The 22212-nt window shown below is 43.3% G+C and overlaps 2 protein-coding genes across 10 annotated transcripts in view; both read right to left on the bottom strand.

Annotated features, from left to right (window-relative positions):
* Positions 1-11215, bottom strand: part of LOC112251982 (arf-GAP with coiled-coil, ANK repeat and PH domain-containing protein 2) — an 80070-nt gene extending 68855 nt beyond the window's left edge. For 2 of the 8 annotated variants that reach the window (XM_042322929.1, XM_042322927.1), the window contains exon 1: positions 10713-11213. In XM_042322929.1, the coding sequence (XP_042178863.1) occupies positions 10713-10765 (53 nt within the window). In that variant the 5' untranslated portion in view covers positions 10766-11213. Of the gene's footprint in view, positions 1-10712 lie in introns of all 8 variants that reach the window. The other 6 variants (XM_042322928.1, XM_042322930.1, XM_042322933.1 and 3 more) reach the window with 6 other exon arrangements.
* Positions 11216-17295: 6080 nt separating this feature from the next.
* Positions 17296-22212, bottom strand: part of ppp1r2 (protein phosphatase 1, regulatory (inhibitor) subunit 2) — a 32519-nt gene continuing 27602 nt past the window's right edge. The window contains exon 6 of one of the 2 annotated variants that reach the window (XM_024422868.2): positions 17296-19804. In XM_024422868.2, the coding sequence (XP_024278636.2) occupies positions 19791-19804 (14 nt within the window). In that variant the 3' untranslated portion in view covers positions 17296-19790. The other variant, XM_042322935.1, reaches the window with a different exon arrangement.

A 22212-nucleotide genomic window follows, 5' to 3' on the forward strand; every position in this document is an offset into this window, starting at 1 on the left:
CGTGGCTGCCGCTAACGTTGCTGCCGCTACCACTAAGGTTGCTGCCGCTACCACTACCACTAATGTTGCTGCCGCTACCACTACCACTAATGTTGCTGCCGTTACCACTACCACTAATGTTGCTGCCACTACCACTAATGTTGCTGCCGCTACCACTACCACTAATGTTGCTACCACTACCACTAATGTTGCTGCCGCTACCACTAATGTTGCTGCCGCTACCACTAATGTTGCTGCCGTTACCACTAATGTTGCTGCCGTTACCACTAATGTTACTGCCACTACCACTAATGTTGCTGCCGTTACCACTACCACTAAGGTTGCTGCCGCTACCACTACCACTAATGTTGCTGCCGTTACCACTACCACTAATGTTGCTGCCGCTACCACTAATGTTGCTGCCGCTACCACTACCACTAATGTTGCTGCCACTACCACTAATGTTGCTGCCGCTACCACTACCACTAATGTTGCTGCCGCTACCACTACCACTAATGTTGCTGCCGCTACCACTAATGCTGCCGCTACCACTAATGCTGCTGCCGCTACCGCTACCACTAATGTTGCTGCCGCTACCACTAATGTTGCTGCCGCTACCGCTACCACTAATGTTGCTGCAGCTACCGCTACCACTAATGTTGCTGCCACTACCACTACCACTAATGTTGCTGCCGTTACCACTACCACTAATGTTGCTGCCACTACCACTAATGTTGCTGCCACTACCACTACCACTAATGTTGCTGCCACTACCACTAATGTTGCTGCCGTTACCACTACCACTAATGTTGCTGCCACTACCACTAATGTTGCTGCCGTTACCACTACCACTAATGTTGCTGCCACTACCACTAATGTTGCTGCCGTTACCACTACCACTAATGTTGCTGCCACTACCACTAATGTTGCTGCCGCTACCACTACCACTAATGTTGCTGCCGTTACCACTACCACTAATGTTGCTGCCGCTACCACTAATGTTGCTGCCGCTACCACTACCACTAATGTTGCTGCCGCTACCACTAAGGTTGCTGCCGCTACCACTACCACTAATGTTGCTGCCGTTACCACTACCACTAATGTTGCTGCCACTACCACTAATGTTGCTGCCGCTACCACTACCACTAATGTTGCTACCACTACCACTAATGTTGCTGCCGCTACCACTAATGTTGCTGCCGCTACCACTAATGTTGCTGCCGCTACCACTACCACTAAGGTTGCTGCCGCTACCACTACCACTAATGTTGCTGCCGTTACCACTACCACTAATGTTGCTGCCGTTACCACTACCACTAATGTTGCTGCCGCTACCACTAATGTTGCTGCCGCTACCACTAATGTTGCTGCCGCTACCGCTACCACTAATGTTGCTGCCGCTACCGCTACCACTAATGTTGCTGCCACTACCGCTACCACTAATGTTGCTGCCGTTACCACTACCACTAATGTTGCTGCCGCTACCGCTACCACTAATGTTGCTGCCGCTACCGCTACCACTAATGTTGCTGCCACTACCACTAATGTTGCTGCCGTTACCACTACCACTAATGTTGCTGCCGCTACCGCTACCACTAATGTTGCTGCCGCTACCGCTACCACTAATGTTGCTGCCACTACCACTACCACTAATGTTGCTGCCGTTACCACTACCACTAATGTTGCTGCCACTACCACTAATGTTGCTGCCACTACCACTACCACTAATGTTGCTGCCACTACCACTAATGTTGCTGCCACTACCACTAATGTTGCTGCCGTTACCACTACCACTAATGTTGCTGCCACTACCACTAATGTTGCTGCCGTTACCACTACCACTAATGTTGCTGCCACTACCACTAATGTTGCTGCCGTTACCACTACCACTAATGTTGCTGCCGCTACCACTACCACTAATGTTGCTGCCGCTACCGCTACCACTAATGTTGCTGCCACTACCACTAATGTTGCTGCCGCTACCACTACCACGAATGTTGCTGCCGCTACCACTAATGTTGCTGCCGCTACCACGAATGTTGCTGCCGCTACCACGAATGTTGCTGCCGCTACCACGAATGCTGCTGCCGCTACCACTAATGTTGCTGCCGCTACCACTAATGTTGCTGCCGCTACCACTAATGTTGCTACCACTAATGTTGCTGCCGCTACCACGAATTTTGCTGCCGCTACCACGAATGTTGCTACCACTAATGTTGCTGCCGCTACCACGAATGTTGCTGGCACTACCACGAATGTTGCTGGCACTACCACGAATGTTGCTGCCGCTACCACGAATGTTGCTGCCGCTACCACTAATGTTGCTGCCGCTACCACTAATGTTACTACCACTACCACTAATGTTGCTGCCGCTACCACTACCACTAATGTTGCTGCCACTACCACTAATGTTACTGCCACTACCACTAATGTTGCTGCCACTACCACTAATGTTACTGCCACTACCACTAATGTTGCTGCCGCTACCACTACCACTAATGTTGCTGCCGCTACCACTGATGTTGCTGCCGCTACCACTACCACTAATGTTGCTGTTGCTGCCGCTACCACTACCACTAATGTTGCTGTTGCTGCCGCTACCACTACCACTAATGTTGCTGCCGCTACCACTAATGTTGCTGCCACTACCACTAATGTTGCTGCCACTACCACTAATGTTGCTGCCACTACCACTAATGTTGCTGCCACTACCACTAATGTTGCTGCCACTACCACTAATGTTGCTGTTGCTGCCGCTACCACTAATGTTGCTGTTGCTGCCGCTACCACTACCACTAATGTTGCTGTCGCTACCACTACCACTAATGTTGCTGTTGCTGCCGCTACCACTAATGTTGCTGCCACTACCACTACCACTAATGTTGCTGCCGCTACCACTAATGTTGCTGCCACTACCACTAATGTTGCTGCTACCACTACCACTAATGTTGCTGCCGCTACCACTAATGTTGCTGCCACTACCACTAATGTTGCTGCCACTACCACTAATGTTGCTGCCACTACCACTAATGTTGCTGCCGCTACCACTAATGTTGCTACCGCTACCACTACCACTAATGTTGCTGCCGCTACCACTAATGTTGCTGCCACTACCACTAATGTTGCTGCCACTACCACTAATGTTGCTGCCGCTACCACTACCACTAATGTTGCTGCCGCTACCACTAATGTTGCTGCCACTACCACTAATGTTGCTGCCACTACCACTAATGTTGCTGCCGCTACCACTAATGTTGCTACCGCTACCACTACCACTAATGTTGCTGCCACTACCACTAATGTTGCTGCCGCTACCACTAATGTTGCTGCCACTACCACTAATGTTGCTGCCACTACCACTACCACTAATGTTGCTGCCGCTACCACTAATGTTGCTGCCACTACCACTAATGTTGCTGCCACTACCACTAATGTTGCTGCCGCTACCACTACCACTAATGTTGCTGCCGCTACCACTAATGTTGCTGCCACTACCACTAATGTTGCTGCCACTACCACTAATGTTGCTGCCGCTACCACTAATGTTGCTACCGCTACCACTACCACTAATGTTGCTGCCACTACCACTAATGTTGCTGCCACTACCACTAATGTTGCTGCCACTACCACTAATGTTGCTACCGCTACCACTACCACTAATGTTGCTGCCGCTACCACTAATGTTGCTGCCACTACCACTAATGTTGCTGCCACTACCACTAATGTTGCTGCCACTACCACTAATGTTGCTACCACTACCACTAATGTTGCTGCCGCTACCACTAATGTTGCTGCCGCTACCACTAATGTTGCTACCGCTACCACTAATGTGCTGCTACCACTACCACTAATGTTGCTGCCACTACCACTACCACTAATGTTGCTGCCACTACCACTAATGTTGCTGCCACTACCACTAATGTTGCTGCCACTACCACTAATGTTGCTGCCGCTACCACTACCACTAATGTTGCTGCCGCTACCACTAATGTTGCTGCCGCTACCACTACCACTAAGGTTGCTGCCGCTACCACTACCACTAAGGTTGCTGCCGCTACCACTACCACTAATGTTGCTGCCGCTACCACTAATGTTACTGCCACTACCACCAATGTTGCTGCCGCTACCACTAATGTTACTGCCGCTACCACCAATGTTGCTGCCACTACCACTAATGTTACTGCCGCTACCACCAATGTTGCTGCCAGGTCATCTGATGCAGCCATGCTGGTTAAGTGTGCCTTTAATTCTACCAACTCTGCATCTCACAAAGACACAGCAGTTGGAACCAAAAATCTCAAATTTGGACTCATTAGACCAAAGGACAGATTTCCACCGGTCTAATGTCCATTGCTCATGTTTCTTGGCCCAAGCAAGTCTCTTCTTATTGGTGTCCTTTGGTAGTGGTTTCTTTACAGCAATTCAACCATGAAGGCCTGATTCACACAGTCTCCTCTGAACAGCTGATGTTGAGATGTGTCTGTTACTTGAACTCTGAAGCATTTATTTAGGCTGCAATCTGAGGTGCAGTTAACTCTAATGAACTTATCCTCTGTAAATAGAGGTGAAATTGGATGGTTTTTGCAAATGCACTTGAAGAAAATTTCAAAGTTCTTGACACTTTCTGCATCGACTGAACTTCATGTCTTAAAGTGATGATGGACTGTCATTTCTCTTTGCGGAGTTGAGCTGTTCTCAGGAAAATATTATGGACCATCTTCTGTATACCACCCCTACCGTGTCACAACACAACCGATTGGCTTAAATGCATTAAGAAGGAATGAAATTCCAGAAATTAACTTTTAACAAGGCACACCAGTTAATTGAAATGAATTCCATGTGACTACTTCATGAAACTGGGGTTGAGAGAATGCCAAGAGTGTGCAAAGCTGTAATCAAGGCAAAGGGTGGCTAATTTGAATAATCTAAAATATATTTTGATTCGTTTAAAAACTTTTTTGGTTGCTACATGATTCCATTGGTCTTATTTCTTAGTTTGTCTTCACTATTATTCTACAACGTAGAAAATAGTAAAAAGAAAATGTGGAAATTGAGCAAGATGAGGAGACTAGACTGCTTGTAGTAACCCTGGATTGTAAACTGTCATGGTCAAAACATATTAATACAACAGTAGCTAAGATGGGGAGAAGTCTGTCCATAATAAAGCATTGCTCTGCATTCTGAACACGATCAACAAGTCAGGTCCTACAGCCTGAGATTGACTTCATCCCCACCTGTATTTATCTGCAGACATTTCTAAAAACCTGTTTTTGCTTTGACATGAGGTATTGTGTGTAGATTAATAAGGGGGGGAGACTATTTAATCCTTTTTTAGAATAAATTGTAAAAAAAATATTTAAAAAATCCAAGGGGTCTGAATACTTTCACAGCATTTCCAAACATTAAAACGCATTGGTAAAGTAGCAGACACAGTACTCCGGTCTGCAGCTCTAGACTTTAAATAGGATGCACGTCAAAGAAAACTGGCGTCGATGCAGAATAATGAAATTGGACGCTCACTTGAAGAATATTGTTCATTCATAAAAGGCTCCTACAGTAGCAGAATGATTATATCTTGCGCCAACACATCTTAAATCGTTATAATACATTGGTTATTACCACATCCTTTCATAATGGCTTTAAAAAATAAAAATTTTAAAAAGTCCAGCGTCCATCCGAGCAGCACCAGAACTCACGCTGAGCTGTGATAAAAGCAACATTATGGAGGAGATAGAGGTGTCCCGTCTTCCTCTCACAGGGATCCTGGCCAAAATGCAGGTATCTGCGTCTCTCCATCTAATAATAAAGACAGCTAGCTGCCAAAAAGGCAGACAGGGAGTCATCTGGTCTACTTCCATTTCACAATCCACGTCTGACCGGCAAGACCTGCACACTCAGTAACCTCTTCATTTGAGTCAGTGTGAAAGTATGCGAATACACATTTCCCTCTCAGAAAAAGCCAGACAACAGAACAATTGTTAATAGCCCTTTATTGCGGTATGAAAATTCTAAAATTGACAGAGGAACTGTGTTTCGTGCAGTTCGGGTGCGAGTGAGATTCAGGCTGGTGTGTGGCATGACGGAGGCTGAAACAGGTCCATGAAGACTCATTTCAGTCAGGTCTGGGGAAACCACAGCAACGACAGAGAGGAGGCCGTCTAGGCCACGACGCAGACTCAAGGCACTGGTCCAAGAATGTTTTGGGTTTGGCTGCTGTAGTTTATATTCAGTTTATCAGGGGAGAGAAAGCTGATCCTAGATCGATGTTTGGGGGAGCTTTGACATCAACAGGGCACATATGTAAGGCCAACTTCATCTGTACCAAGTCTCTCATAAATATAGCACCCCTTTTTAGGCCAAACCACTCAAGTCGCCCAGGCTGACACACACAATCCGCTATACCATTTCACAATGCAGAGCTACAAGTGGGAGGGTGTGGACAGGCTTGTCAAGACAGAGAGTAGTGGGGAGTCCGTTTAGCCTACATTCAGCCAACCTTCTCACCCATGCCCACACCACAAAGACAATCAAATGGCCATACTAGAGGTTCTGGAGCACTGGTTTTGACCTGTATCGATTCTAAAAACAGACGTAAATGAACTCCCTCCCAATGACTCATTGAGCATTGCCTGTGTAAACCTCTGGCTACTTAGAGGAGGTTTGCTGGCTGTGAGCCAAGAAGGGTTTGTGTGGTAGGCTTAAGAGCGGGAGTGAGGTATTTAAAACAGGTTAGTCACACTATTGGGTTGCAAATTTCTGGGAACTCTCTATAAATTCCCTGGTGTACCCTAGAATCAGGAGAGAATAAGCAGAACATCTAGAATCCTCCAACCAGGATTTCTGGGAAATCTGGGAATTTATTGAAAGTTCCAGGAATTGTAATCCCCGTAACACCTCCCAAATCAAAAGCCGTGTCTCACAGCCTCTTCCTGACAACTTTTAGGACGTCGATATCATGTAGGATCCTACGAGACAAGCAGGAAGTGTGGTTTGAGAGGGACAGGATGACAGTCCCAACGATTGGTACTTCTACTTCATACTTGTCGGAAAAATTAAAGACCGGGGTCGAGCCCCTGTGCTGTGGCGTATATCCTGTAATTGTTAGAGAACGGGGATGTTGGAGGGGGGGAGGGGGGGGTCCGCTGGGTTAAGAACCCACCATTACACACAAACTAAGGAATAACAAACAAGATAAAATCCTTGGTGCTAATATTCAAATGAAGGATCTTAGGCAAAGTACAGTATGGCCCCATATGGTGTAGGCTAAGTGACTCAATGAGTAAGCATGTGTGTGTTTGGGTGTGTCATTCAGTTACAGTAACTAGGGAGCCAGTCCAAGGGAGAACCACAATCAGTGTGTTACCTAGTGTTTCACAAGTCCTCTGACTCCATCCAGAACTCTGACGATCTCCATACCACTACTCTGTTGCAGTGTAAATCGGCGGACGATCTCCATACCACTATTCTGTTGCAGTGTAAATCGGCTGACGATCCCCTTACCACTACTCTGTTGCAGTGTAAATCGGCGGGCGATCCCCATACCACTACTCTGTTGCAGTGTAAATCGGCTGACGATCCCCATACCACTACTCTATTGCAGTGTAAATCGGCTGACAGACATCATCTCAAGTGCTCTGCTCAACTGTAGGCCAGGTCTAAAGGTGTACCCAAAAATCAGTCATAACCACAAACCTCAACCTTGATCATACCTATTTTAAAAAGACAGTGATAAATATTTAATTAGCTCCTGTACCCAGTAGTGTTCCAGCTGCTCAGTAGTCGGTTAAGCAAACAGGTCCTGTGTGTTCATTGCTAATGGTATCCCGTAAAATCCAGAGGGAATCGTAGATTAGGCTGAGGCTACATCGGGCGTGCAAATGAGCTCACCTGAAGGGTAGCAAAGATGTTAGTGTACAACCACCACTTGACGTCTGTGAGGAACAAACTCAAAGGCTAACTAAAGTTAGCCCAGGGACTGGCTGGCCCATCATCAACGTTCTTGAACTGTGGTGAATGTATCCCGGAGGCCGACCTCTGCTCTGCATTATCAATGTCAGTGATGAGGTGTCAGCTGTGGGTTTGTCAATGAGGCAGGTCAAATTGCTACCACTATCGAGCGGCCTATGACATCATGTAAATGGCACTCAGCCAAGCTCGGTTTCTGCATCACTCTCAATTACAAAGAATGTCACAGGGTGAGGAGGAAAGAGAACATAAGGACAATCCAGAATTGCAAAATTAAACAACAAACTTCCTCAAAATGCTGAATATACTGTAGGCTGAAATGAATGTGTCGAACAACAGTGCGCAAAACCAAACTGTCACAAAAATATATATATATTCCACGACGGGCTGAGTGTCTGCAGGTTTTTGGCTTTTCTTTTCAAATAAGCCCTAGCCAGCCAGGTGAGGAGAGTTCCTTACTAATTAGTGAGCTTAATTAACAAAGTACAAGGGTGGAGCGAAAACTTGCAGACACTCATTCCCTTCGTGGAATGAGTTTGACAAGCACTTTAAAGCCTAAAATTTGGTTCAAAGTTCATCAAAAGCTGACATATAGTCTCGGCCTGTCTGTCACTGAAAACTTTGACTGTAGATACGTGAGCTAGAGTATTTATTTCAGCAATCTCATAACATATCGCAAATAAGGTATACAGAATCAGCAGCCTTTTGGCATCCGAGTCCCGGAGAAGTTGTAGAAAACAGGTTTCAGGGCAACATGATAACTTCGGCTACATCTAAAAATGAGACCTTAGAGGTGGTAATGTGGGGTGTAGCCTACCCACTTGGGAATAAAAGAAAACATTCATTGGACACAGAGTTGAAAGTGCACACACACAAATGGAAACAGATGTCAAAAGACAGTTCTTTGCTGGTCTGCATCCCCGTTTTCATCCATTACTCGCCCGCTCTCTCGTTGTCCTCTTCTCTGCCAAATCAAACACGATGGAAAACAGAGTGAAGCAATGGTGGTCAAAGTGGAAAGAATGTATGTTGTTTAAGGATATTTGGCAAATTCTAACCCACAATGAACCCCAGCGGTGCTTAGGGTCATGTGACTGGAAGCGACGACCCCCACGGTGCAGGGGTCAGTAGAAACCTGGGCTCTGTCCATAGGTCTACCTGTCACAGTTCAGGGGTCAGTAGAAACCTGGGCTCTGTCCGTAGGTCTACCTGTCACAGTGCAGGGGTCAGTAGAAACCTGGGCTCTGTCCATAGGTCTACCTGTCACAGTGCAGGGGTCAGTAGAAACCTGGGCTCTGTCCAGGTCTACCTGTCACAGTGCAGGGGTCAGTAGAAACCTGGGCTCTGTCCATAGGTCTACCTGTCACAGTGCAGGGGTCAGTAGAAACCTGGGCTCTGTCCATAGGTCTACCTGTCACAGTGCAGGGGTCAGTAGAAACCTGGGCACATTTGCCTTATATGATAACAAATACAAAAAATTAAATTAAATAGTGGCACAGACAGTCCACTAGAGCAGAGCCTCTTACATTATTCAGATAGGGAAACTAGGCTGTGTGATATGACAACGTCCTCTGTGGCTCAGTTGGTGGAGCATGACACTTGCAATCCCAAAATAGTGGGTTCAATTCCCAGGACCACCCATATGTATAAAAAAATCATTAAAAAAAAATAATATTTAAAAAATGTACGCATGCCTAAGGTGCTCTGGCTAAATGCATCTGCTCAATGGCGTATATTATGATATTGCAGGCATTTTGAGTCTTGTCAAGGAGCCAAAACAAAAGCGCAGGTGCCACAACCAGTGCCAACCAGAGTACCAGTCATCGTTTCAAGCTCAGCTGATTGTAAGGCTTTTTTGTTCATCCCCCAAGCTGATCCTTGAGGAAATGTTTTCATTCAACAAAAACATTTTTTAAAGCCTCTTTCCACGTTTCCTGCCAACAACTTTCTAACATCTGCTTGTCATTTTTTAAGAGAGGATGTTGTTGAGCGCAGCGGGAGGGAGAAGGGGGCAGTCCGAGAGGAAGTGGAGGCTCTTTCTCAAAGCTCGGGAAGCCCACGTTTTACTGAATAGGATGAAATAACAATTTGATAACAAAAAAAGCAAAAACATTTAACCACAAGGTGGAAAACCTTTGATAGGCAGAGGCATCGTCTACAGTTTCAAAGCAAGCACAGGGCATTATATTAGGAGCTACTAACTGCCTACTATTCTTGAAGACAATGTAAATGGAGGTCAATGAAAGCACTGTTGAAAACCTAGAACCAAGCTGCAATGTTTGTTACTACTGTAGGATCATGAGCAACAATAAAACTTGTAACTTTATGGTTGCCAGTTGAACATCTCCAGAGGTCTCCATTTTTCATGTTGGTAATAAGAATATATGACAACCTCCCATCCACCAAACAAACCAAAGAAAATAAGTGCTTGTGATGATGTTACAATGCAGGTAGCACTGTGCAACAGAGTTGACCCTGGCAATGAAAATAGCAATCACTCCGCTAGCTTACCATTCCTCTTCAAAATAAAATACATCTAGTCGTTGTACTGACATTTTGTTGTTATTCCGTCTCACATACACAGATAAATGGTTAGGTAATTTAGCTAGCTAAGGGGACAAGAGCTGAGTCCCCTGAGCTAATAAAGCTAATTATTTATTTTTTTGACAAGAAGCAAGCTAACGTCTCCGTAATATTAGCTCGCTAAAACTTGACTAACTTGTCAGATAAATGTAGGAGGAACAAAGTAGCAAGGACATTTGGTCTACCTGAATCTCGGAGAGTCTTTGAGACATTCCTCGAATTCCACCGTTATCTTCATCTTCTTGAACAAGTAAAAACAGGGATTAAAACACTAGGATTTATAAACAGCTGTCCCTTGTTTTGGACTCGGCTACCCCGTTAAAGAGCTGGGAATCAACCCACAACACGTCGGCAAAACTGGCTGACAAATAATAGGTTCCCGACAATGCAACCATAAACAAATTACAAGTAAAATAACTACTTAAATAAAATAGATATAATTTTTTAAAATGGATATTGTTTTGTTTGTTTAAATTGAATAGGAAAATATCGCTTCACTAGCTAGGTTATAGCAGCCAAGTGGATGAGGCTTTTCATTTCACGCATACAATTACAAGCTGCTGTATCTACGAATCATCGTGTCCAGTGTTTCCTGATCCATGAAAAAACGACTTGAGTGATACTTGGACCATCCAAAGAGAAGGCTCTCTTCGGGACTAGGAGGCTGGACATGTGGTATAGTCGGGAACTGTACCCATAGAGATAAATAGAGGACTCCTCTTTGTGTATCTGTGCGAGTGTAGCGTCTGTGACAGTATAGACCATACTGAATGAAGTACATGGTCTTCTTAAAGATTGGCTGAGCCCTCTTAATAACCCGGTTGGACATGTCACCAGGAGGAGTCCCAGCCAGTCGACTAAATTAAAATGGTGGACGCTCTTCAAATGGCCCTGCCCATGTTAATGCCAAAGATGTTTATAATTAACCCAAGATGGGGGGGTGCAGGCTGTTGTCCAATTGGAGCAAATTAAATCATAGTGGGCAGAACAAGCAAGGAGGTGGGCAGAGCCAAGCACAAGTTTGCGAGATTCTATTGGCTGTCCGTTATGGAACGCCTACTTTAAGGAGCAGCGCATTTGCAGTTGGTCAATTCGCTCTTGCACTCCAAAACAATGTAATTTAAAAAAAACTTTGACAAAGGCTAAAAGTCTACAAAACGTAGTCCACTCTGTTTGTAACAGAGTCTAGTTTTGGGAATAGAAAACTCTATTGAAATAAAAATGTTCCATCCATCTCGCTCCATCTTCTCCCACTAGACTGCCTCATCACCATATTTAGTGGTGAGCGGAATTGTTTTATTTAACTATAGGCAAGTCACTTAAGAACAAATTCTTAATTACAATGACGGCCCACCCCGGCCAAACCCTAACGACGCCGGTTGTGATAAAGGCTGGAATCGAACCAAGGTCTGTAGTGACGCCTCTAGCACTGAGATGCAGTGCCTTAGACCGCAGCGTCACTCCACTCAAGAGCCCATAAAAGTGCCAAAATTTGGCAATTTTTTTCTTTATTGGCCGATCGCTCCCAACTCATAGGAATCCCCAACCAGTTGACTACTTTAAAATAGTGGAAGCCCTCAATGGCAATGTTCATACTAAGATGGTTTATATCCATGATGATTCCTCTCTCTCTGTGACAAGCAGAAATACTCTCATATAGTAGTTGTTTTAACAATTGGCCAAATGGCATGTGTCCACTTCTATCAGGTCATTCATAACAACCTAAACATTACGCAACTTCTTTTCAATCAAATGAGCCCCATGTAGAAAACTAGCAGTTAGCTGACCGTCATACAAAAATCCTCCACTTTGTGGGCTTATTTTCGTGGATAGATTTTGGGCGGAGTAAAAACTCTCACATCGCCTCTTCCTCGATCTAACATTAGTTTGTTTTCAATTGTTAACATTCAGTCAAAACTGAAGTCACATTGTCAAAATTCTTCACACAGTCAGCGAAACAGCAGTGTATGGACCAAACTGAATACTTTTTCATTGCGTTCACAAAAAAATGCATTCAATGACCACATTCTCTGAAATCCATGAACTCTTCTCATTCATACTCCACCACCTGCAAAACTATATATTTGCAGCACCTTTTCAAATGCTAAAACACCGTTTCCAAAACTGTTAAAAACACATTCAAAACAGAATGATTGCAAATGTCTTGCATTTCTGCAGTAACCAGACTGAAACATATAGAAAATCTCAGCAGAATATCGGAACATCTCAGTAGAATATCGGAACATTCCAAAGACGGCTGATTGCAATTTCAGCTGAAACCCTACGGAGGTGTCCTGTTTTTAGTCTCGTTACCAAACAATTTAAAATAAATTCAATGCAATACCTATTAAATCTCACTTAGATTGTCAAGTGTGTAACAAGGTTGAATATAAAAATCCTCTTTGATTGATTTGATCTTAACCAATACTCTTCATTTGAATGCTTCTGGTATTTTTGCAAATGAGATGTGATCACTGTGCTATTGCCTGTGTGAGAGATGGTTAAATTCCTAATTCCTCCTTTTCATCCTTCCCTTTTTTCAGAAGTGTGTAAAGCCCTGAAAGAAATTGATGGGGGGGGGGAATCCCCTGGCCCTGATGAACTAGACCCCTGCTTCCTATACCTAGCCGCTGACATCATTGCTCCCCTCTTAACATGTATTTTAAACCTCACGCTTGATGTGAAGGAAATCCCCAAGTTACGGAAATCTGCTTTTGTACGGCCTCTCTTGATAGGTGGAGATCCTTCGCTACTTGACAACTATCGACCCATATCAACATTGTCTGTACTGTCAAAGGTACTGGAGTCCTTATTAAGCAGCTAAAGACCTACTTCCAAGAAAACAACATCTTAAATGGAATGCAATCAGGTTTTAGGTCTGGCCACAGCACTGTTTCAGCAACACTGAAGGTTTTAAATGACATCCACTGGGCTCTTGATAAGAAGTTACATTGTATGTCTGTCTGTATTGATTTGTCAAAGGCTTTTGACACAGTGGACCATGCAGTGTTAGTGCAAAGGTTCAAATGTTGTGGAATTAATTGTCATGCTCTAGATTGGTTTATTAATTACCTATCAAATCGTACACAATGTGTAATGGCAGATGGTTGTAAATCTGAGTCCATAAAGGTGTGCTCAGGTGTTCCGCAGGGTTCAAATTTTGGCCCACTGTTGTTCATTTTGTATAACAACAACAGAGGGAGAATGTGTGGAGGACAAAGGAGAGGAAGACCAAGAGCGGTGGTCTATAATGAGAGAGGCCACAATTATTGACCATGTTGTAAACCATGGTCTCTCTTTGAGAGAGGCCAGTTTAAGGGTGCAACCAACCAAATCTGCAGTGTTCAAACAGTATGTTCACATTTTTTTACATGTACTGACATTTTGAAATATATTGATTGTTTTGTGTTTTTCAGTAGGATCCGAAGGTTGCCTCCCACAGGAGGGAGAGGCAAAATATTATCAGACGCGCAGGAAATTGCCATTGTTGACATGGTGATTGGCAACAACGCAATAAAACGGCGGGAAATTCGGGACTGAGTGCTGGCAGACAATATCACTGTTGGGAATGTGAATACGGTCAGCACAACGACAATATCACTGTTGGGAATGTGAATACGGTCAGCACAACGACAATATCACTGTTGGGAATGTGAATACGGTCAGCACAACAACAATATCACCGTTGGGAATGTGAATACGGTCAGCACAACGACAATATCACTGTTGGGAATGTGAATACGGTCAGCACAACGACAATATCACTGTTGGGAATGTGAATACGGTCAGCACAACGACAATATCACTGTTGGGAATGTGAATACGGTCAGCACAACGACAATATCACTGTTGGGAATGTGAATACGGTCAGCACAACGACAATATCACTGTTGGGAATGCGAATACGGTCAGCACAACGACAATATCACTGTTGGGAATGCGAATACGGTCAGCACAACGACAATATCACTGTTGGGAATGTGAATACGGTCAGCACAACGACAATATCACTGTTGGGAATGTGAATACGGTCAGCACAACGACAATATCACTGTTGGGAATGCGAATACGGTCAGCACAACGACAATATCACTGTTGGGAATGCGAATACGGTCAGCACAACGACAATATCACTGTTGGGAATGCGAATACGGTCAGCACAACGACAATATCACTGTTGGGAATGCGAATACGGTCAGCACAACGACAATATCACTGTTGGGAATGTGAATACGGTCAGCACAACGACAATATCACTGTTGGGAATGTGAATACGGTCAGCACAACGACAATATCACTGTTGGGAATGTGAATACGGTCAGCACAACGACAATATCACTGTTGGGAATGTGAATACGGTCAGACAATATCACTGTTGGGAATGTGAATACGGTCAGCACAACGACAATATCACTGTTGGGAATGTGAATACGGTCAGCACAACGACAATATCACTGTTGGGAATGTGAATACGGTCAGCACAACGACAATATCACTGTTGGGAATGTGAATACGGTCAGCACAACGACAATATCACTGTTGGGAATGTGAATACGGTCAGCACAACGACAATATCACTGTTGGGAATGTGAATACGGTCAGCACAACGACAATATCACTGTTGGGAATGCGAATACGGTCAGCACAACGACAATATCACTGTTGGGAATGTGAATACGGTCAGCACAACGACAATATCACTGTTGGGAATGCGAATACGGTCAGCACAACGACAATATCACTGTTGGGAATGTGAATACGGTCAGCACAACGACAATATCACTGTTGGGAATGTGAATACGGTCAGCACAACGACAATATCACTGTTGGGAATGTGAATCACGGTCAGCACAACGACAATATCACTGTTGGGAATGTGAATACGGTCAGCACAACGACAATATCACTGTTGGGAATGTGAATACGGTCAGCACAACGACAATATCACTGTTGGGAATGTGAATACCGTCAGCACAACGACAATATCACTGTTGGGAATGTGAATACGGTCAGCACAACGGCAATATCACTGTTGGGAATGTGAATACGGTCAGCACAACGACAATTGCCAGAGTCCTAGAGAAACATAAAATGAGGAGGAAGCAGTTGTACACTGCACCCTTTAAGAGAAACGGTGAACATGTGAAAGAACACCAGTATCAATATGTCCAGGTAAGATGTACCCTGTTAGCTTATTGAACAGACATACACAGCTATGCATTATGTAAAGTACTGCAAAACTGTATTAACTGTATTTTAGAGAGTAATGGAGATGGAAGCCAGTCAAACTGCACATATTCATCTTTGTGGATGAAGCTGGATTCAACCTGGGGGAAAAAACACAGCTGGGAAGAAATGTGATTGGACAGAGAGCAACCATAGATGTCCCAGGCCAGAGAGGAGCTAACATCAATGTGTACAGCACTGTCCAATGATGGTTCGCTGTTACACAAGCCACTCACTGGCCCCTACAATACAGAGAGGTTCATTTATTTTCTGAATGACCTGCATAATCGATTTGTGCACGCAGAGGATAGGGAAAGAAACACCCCTACCTTCGTTGTTCTGTGGGATAATGTGGCATTCCACCACTCTGCTGCAGTCACAGACTGGTTTGCTGCACATCCCAGGATGTCAGTACTATCCCTGCCTCCATACTCCCCCTTTCTAAACCCCATAGAGGAGTTTCTCTCTGCGTGGAGGTGGATGGTTTATGACCAGATGTCCTTACTGAATGCCATAAATGCGGGTTGTGGAGACACTTCTCCTGAAGACTGCCAGGGTTGGATTTGACATTCCATTAGATATTTTTCCAAGATGCATCGCCAGAGAAGACATAAGATGTGATGAGAACTTGGGGCCAAATGCAGGAGAGAGGGAGAACTAGAACTCTCACAGGACTGTACAAGTATGTGTGATTATACTATACATGTTTGTTGTAATAATTATTGCAGCCTTAGAATCTCGGGAATTTGTTTTGTTTCAACTTATTTTTCCACAAGTAAATTACTATTTGCAAAGATATAGAAAAAATAAAGTCTATTGAAGCAAATTGCTGCATTTCTGATTCATTCTTGTTACATATACTTTTACAGTCAATAAAGTGAATAAGTGTGATTCTATAATGAAATACTGATGTGAAAAATCATAGAAACTTCTAAAGATAAAAGTTAATCATTTATGTAATGCTCTCTGTTAGTATTTTTTAGGTCCGTGTGTTATGAGTGACAATGTATGCTTTCTGAGTGAGAATTATTGCCAGTGTTATGGTTGAACAAGCTTATTTTGAGACATGTATGAAGTGTTTTGAGTTAATTTTGGAGGTGAGCTTTGGCCAAAATGCATGTTGATAATGCAGACTGAAGAGTTTTGAAAAATTGGCTTCAGTATTGACCCACGCTTGTTAGCAACTGAACAAAAAAAAAACAATAAGGATTTGTAGAGTAACAAAAGAAAATAAATAAATCAGGAGTTTAAATATTTTTCAATTAAAATACATCTACCCTTACAGAATTTATCATACCTCATCTAGTTGCCAATGGATTATTCTAATACAAAAGGAGAACGTATATAATATGAATCCAGAGCACTAACAGCATGGAGTAATAGCACCTCTCAACATGAAGATTTGATACTATTGCCATCTGGTGGCCATAGAGAAGTACTGCGTGATCTGTTAGGCGTAGGTACACTGGATCAAAAACATGAACCGGAGAATAAATGGTGTTCAATGGTATTACATTCTACTTCCACATAAAAACACCAAGCTCATAAGCAGACGCTTCATAAACAGCATCTTTTAATTATGGGAGACAAAAATACACACATCCTTATGTTTAAGAACATGCAAATTTAAAGATACAAAAAAAACTAAAATAAATCAAAAGTCCATTATTTGGGGACAGACAAATTATCACGAGACAGAATGTTAGTCCACTGTCCAACGTAAAGAAAGAAAATTTGGTGGAATATAAGCAAGACAACAAGTAGCCAGTAGAATCCAAGCCTTGAACTGCACAGGGAAGAACATGAGCATAGCCTATTCATTCACAATACACATAAATACATCATCTAGGCACATTTGCCTTGTAATAACCACCCCGGGTTAATGTCATACAAGTTGATTCACAGACAACCTCATCCTTTTGTCTTAAGTCCTGAAAATTGGAAGAAAAATAAAAAATCTTCATAGTAATAACTCTTAAGTGTTAATGACTTTGTTTGTTTTTCTCCTATGTGCCTTCCCTCATTATTTGGATAATAGTAGAAAACAAAGAGCAAGGAGGATAGTGGGAACAGTCAGTGTTTCAATCAGTGTTTCCTGTGGATGTGATGCTGTAATTTTCAAAAGGAATCCAGCACTGCTGAGCTTTTGAAATCGTGAGGACAGAATCCAATGGATGGACACCTAGCTTATATGGTCATTCAGTCCCCAGAATTAAAAGGGCTTGGTAGTCTAGTTCTGAGAAGAAATAAACCATCTCTACATGCCCTGATAAAACAAAAAAAAATGTTTTGTAAATGTGCTCATTCAGGAAGAGGACATCAAAACTCAATGTTTAAGACTTCATTTATCACTGGAGGACAGTGGTTCTCAGAGGTTCATGTAGATTGATGTGCCATGACGTAAATATCAGAGGCAATAAATACACAGTAACCAACTGTCTTGGTTGCCCAGATATCACTCATTTTGTCCGCCAAGCTAGCTAGCAAATTACAAAAGGTAACGGGAAGCAAAAACTAAAAAGGGGGTAAATTGATCCAAATCAACGACCTCACAATACCATACCTTTCATACAGAATGTAATAGTGAACATAATATCAACTACATACCAGAAATCTTTCCGTTCATGCAGCCAATCAACCCATAAACCCCCAAAAGTCCTACTGCAGGATGGTAAGTAGTATTATTGACATTGTACAGGAAACAGTCCTGGAGTATTTTCCTTAGTGTACACTGTAGCAAAATGTTTTGCAATGAAAACAAGCATTTCTTAATGGATAAAATGCAAGTTAGTCCCTCGCTGTTTTGGCCCGTTTGGTTACTAGTGAATACACCCCTGCTTATCAGTAGTACAAACCCTTCTCTGGGAGGTTCCTTTCCCAAATGTTGTCCTTCTTATTATCTTCGTGAGCGAACATGGCATGAGTGCTGATAAGCACAAGGCTTTAGTAGCCATGCACAATACAGCTGCGTCCCATAGGTATAATGGCAAGCCTGGACATCTCCATTTTAATATGCAGATGTCCTGTGAGAAATGACGTTATATTACGCTGTTTTATGGTTACTTATCACAACGCAATCCATAATAAATGGTCATTTTATTGCACGAAAATAAATGGGTTTTGCTGTCAATTACAGTACATTTAGCCACCCTATTAAGATGATGGTACCTTGTTGGAAACATATATTTTCCCATTAGTCAGTGGACATGTATGTTCTGTACCAAATATCCTATAGTGGGCGTGTATATATTATGTAGGACTGAAATGCTGGTCACCTTGGACATCGAGGTGCCTTGCAGGCTGGTTGTAAATGTTAAGTTTGCTGTTCCTATATCCATACCAGACAAACCTACATCCAAGATCAGGGGAACGGAGGAAACGGAGACAAAAACCCAGGACAGAAGCTCTCTCGCCAAGGTTTCTTCAACGAGTTATGTTGGTAGTTAGTTCAAATTAAAATGAAATAAAAAACAGGTACGGGTACAGGGGAAACTAAAGACAACAACAAAAAAAGACCAAAATCCTCCTACCACCATCATCATCATAATTATACACCACCACTTCCATCCAATGGGTGCTGCTGCTTTTTTAGGAAGTGGGGTTTCCGACAGCTTTTGCCAGGGGCTCAGGAGGAGCCAGGACAGTCGGACAAACAAAGACAGACAGACTGCAGCTAGCAAGCGAGCAGGTGAGTGATTGAGTGAGGCAGGAGTCCTCACTGATAATAACAGTCTGTTATAACAGTCTTTAGGTCTCGGATCCTATAGGTCTGGTTTCCTTTGAAGTGACGGCAACTTTTTGAGAGGGACTCTTTCGCAACGAGGAAAAGTGACCGGCAGGGTCGATATGCTTTGCATTGCAGTGTTTCTGGGAAATATACACACGCGTGGAGGGAGGGAGAGGGGGGGGGTTCGAGGTGAGGTTATGAAGCGGTCGGCTCTATGGCCCGGCACATGTAGCAAAGTGTCTCTTTTGAATGTTTTATGAGAGCCGAGACACACAGGCTGGGGACAGGAGAGGTGGCGTGTCCTCCTCCTCTAGGAATCCAGAGCTGCAATCCAAAAAGAGAGGACATGTGAGTGACAGCACCATATGCGTTAATTCATTACAACAGTAACTGGAACAGAGAAACGCTAACATTTTAGTAGTCTTATAGTAGAGTGAACATGGGGCCTGTATTCACAAAGTGTCTCGGAGTCAGAGTGCTGATCTAGGATCGGTTTTGCCCCTTTAAATCAGAATGAATAAAAGGGTCGGTCAAACTGATCCTAAATACGGGCCCCTTTCTCAATTCAGACTGTTTTCTGTCAACAGCTGAGTCCAGTATTAACACCTTTAATCTTTTCTCCAATGCGCCACATCAGTCCCCCTGTGGAGGAACTGCATGACCTCTTGCAATTTGGAAGGCCTACTATAAATCAGAGCATTGTAACGTTTATGTAGAGCTTTACACATATCTAACCCTCTCAGAATCCAACTGCCTTTCTAGAAGGTTCCCCATGCATGTACGCTAGTGCATAAGTCTTAAAACCAAGAGAACATTTATCATTTCCCCCTGTTTATATATTACTACTTCAGGCTACAGGGTAATGAAGTGTCTCCACAGCGTACTCAGTGCTTCCTGTGGTCCTGTATGGCTCAGTTGGTAGAGCATGGCGCATGCACCGGCAGGGTTGTGAGTTCGATTCCCGGTGCCACCTCTGCGATAAAGAAAAACGTCTGCTAAAACATATGATATTACTCAGCAAGGCTTGAAGGAAATCCGAGTGCTTGACTGAGGGACATTGAAAGAAAATAAATCCTCCCAGGATATACAGTGGGGCAAAAAAGTATTTAGTCAGCCACCAATTGTGCAAGTTCTCCCACTTAAAAAGATGAGGCCTGTAATTTTCATCATAGGTACACTTCAACTATGACAGACAAAATGAGAAAAAAAAAATCCAGAAAAATCACATTTTTATGTGGGAGAACATGCACAATTGGTGGTTGACTAAATACTTTTTTGCCCCACTGTACATACATGGTAATAACAGAAAAGCAAGAGCACCGAGATGTCTGCAGTGACGTTTGTTCACTACAAACGAAGTTAGCTGGGCAACAACATTTTTAAAAAGCTCAGCGAAAAGAGTGTGGGCGGGGCTTAAGTTGGAGAAAGAAAAAGCTTGGCCATGTCATGGCGTGATTGACCTATAAAGGCTCGCTATAGCTTCCAGCCCGTGATGGATTGGCTATTCATTCTTAGCACGCTGTCAGCTTGCTGCAGTAAATGTTATACAAAAACACAATCAACCATTTTCTCTCTTTCAATGGATATCGCCAGAGTGTGATCCCAATGTTCATTTTCTGACTAGTCCTGTCCTAAGGTTTCTGAGAACCCCCATTTGTCTTACCCAAAGTATCCGGAGGTTAAATTTAAGACTTCAGACCATTTTAATAACACTTGAAATGCAATACCATTTGAGTTCTTCGCGCACCACACTCCTAATATTCCTCTCAAGAAATGAGCCAATGTTGGCAAAGAGTAGTATTTGTAGAGCTGGCTCTTTCACCGAAGGCTATAACCTACATAGCTCATATTTACAAGTAGGTGTGCTATTCTAGCAATGAGCATTCTCCTGTAGTCTAGCGGTGTGGGAGGGCTCTGGACGGACTTCTTCCAGTGGCAAGCGAGACATGAAAAAAAAAAAAGTTTGCTATGTCATCTAACATGTTCAGGCAATGCATGATGGATATTTAAAATAGGATCCATTATAATCAGATATCTTGTTTTGTCTCTTTAGAGATTCATTTGCCTGCCTGTTTTTTTTGTGTGCATATTGATCTAGGCTATGCCCCATATCACTTACCTCCGGAGGAAGTGGAAACTCAAAACACATATTAGCTAGATTGCTAACTCTAAATATGCTTTGTTCTGCTTGCACATCATCTCAATGACATACTCTGTCAAGTGGTATCATTTCCTCTATATATTGACATTTGAAAAATGCACATGACGTGCAAACAACTAAGCAGTGGCACAAACACCATAGTCATCTCCGTCGCACTTCCTAGGACCGTTCAAAACAAAATTAAATACATTAAGATTATTAAGGCCTTTAAAATCAGATTCATTCATTTAAGACCAAAGCTGTGTAGTCGAATACCCATACTAACATACTGTATACTACATAGTTAATGAGTATATACTGGGGCGGCAGTGTAGCCTAGTGGTTAGAGCATTGGACTAGTAACCGAAAGGTTGTAAGTTCAAATCCCCGAGCTGACAAGGTACAAAATCTGTCGTTCTGCCCTTGAACAGGCAGTTAACCCACTGTTCCTAGGCCGTCATTGAAAATAAGAATTTGTTCTTAACTGACTTGCCTAGTAAAATAAATTTAAAAAAAATACACTGCATACTATTAGTATACTGTAAACAAACTGTATCCTTTCAGTTGAACATACTAGCTTCGCCTATCTACC

This window comes from Oncorhynchus tshawytscha, linkage group LG06 (assembly GCF_018296145.1).
Source record: "Oncorhynchus tshawytscha isolate Ot180627B linkage group LG06, Otsh_v2.0, whole genome shotgun sequence".
NCBI classification, from domain to species: Eukaryota; Metazoa; Chordata; class Actinopteri; order Salmoniformes; family Salmonidae; genus Oncorhynchus; species Oncorhynchus tshawytscha.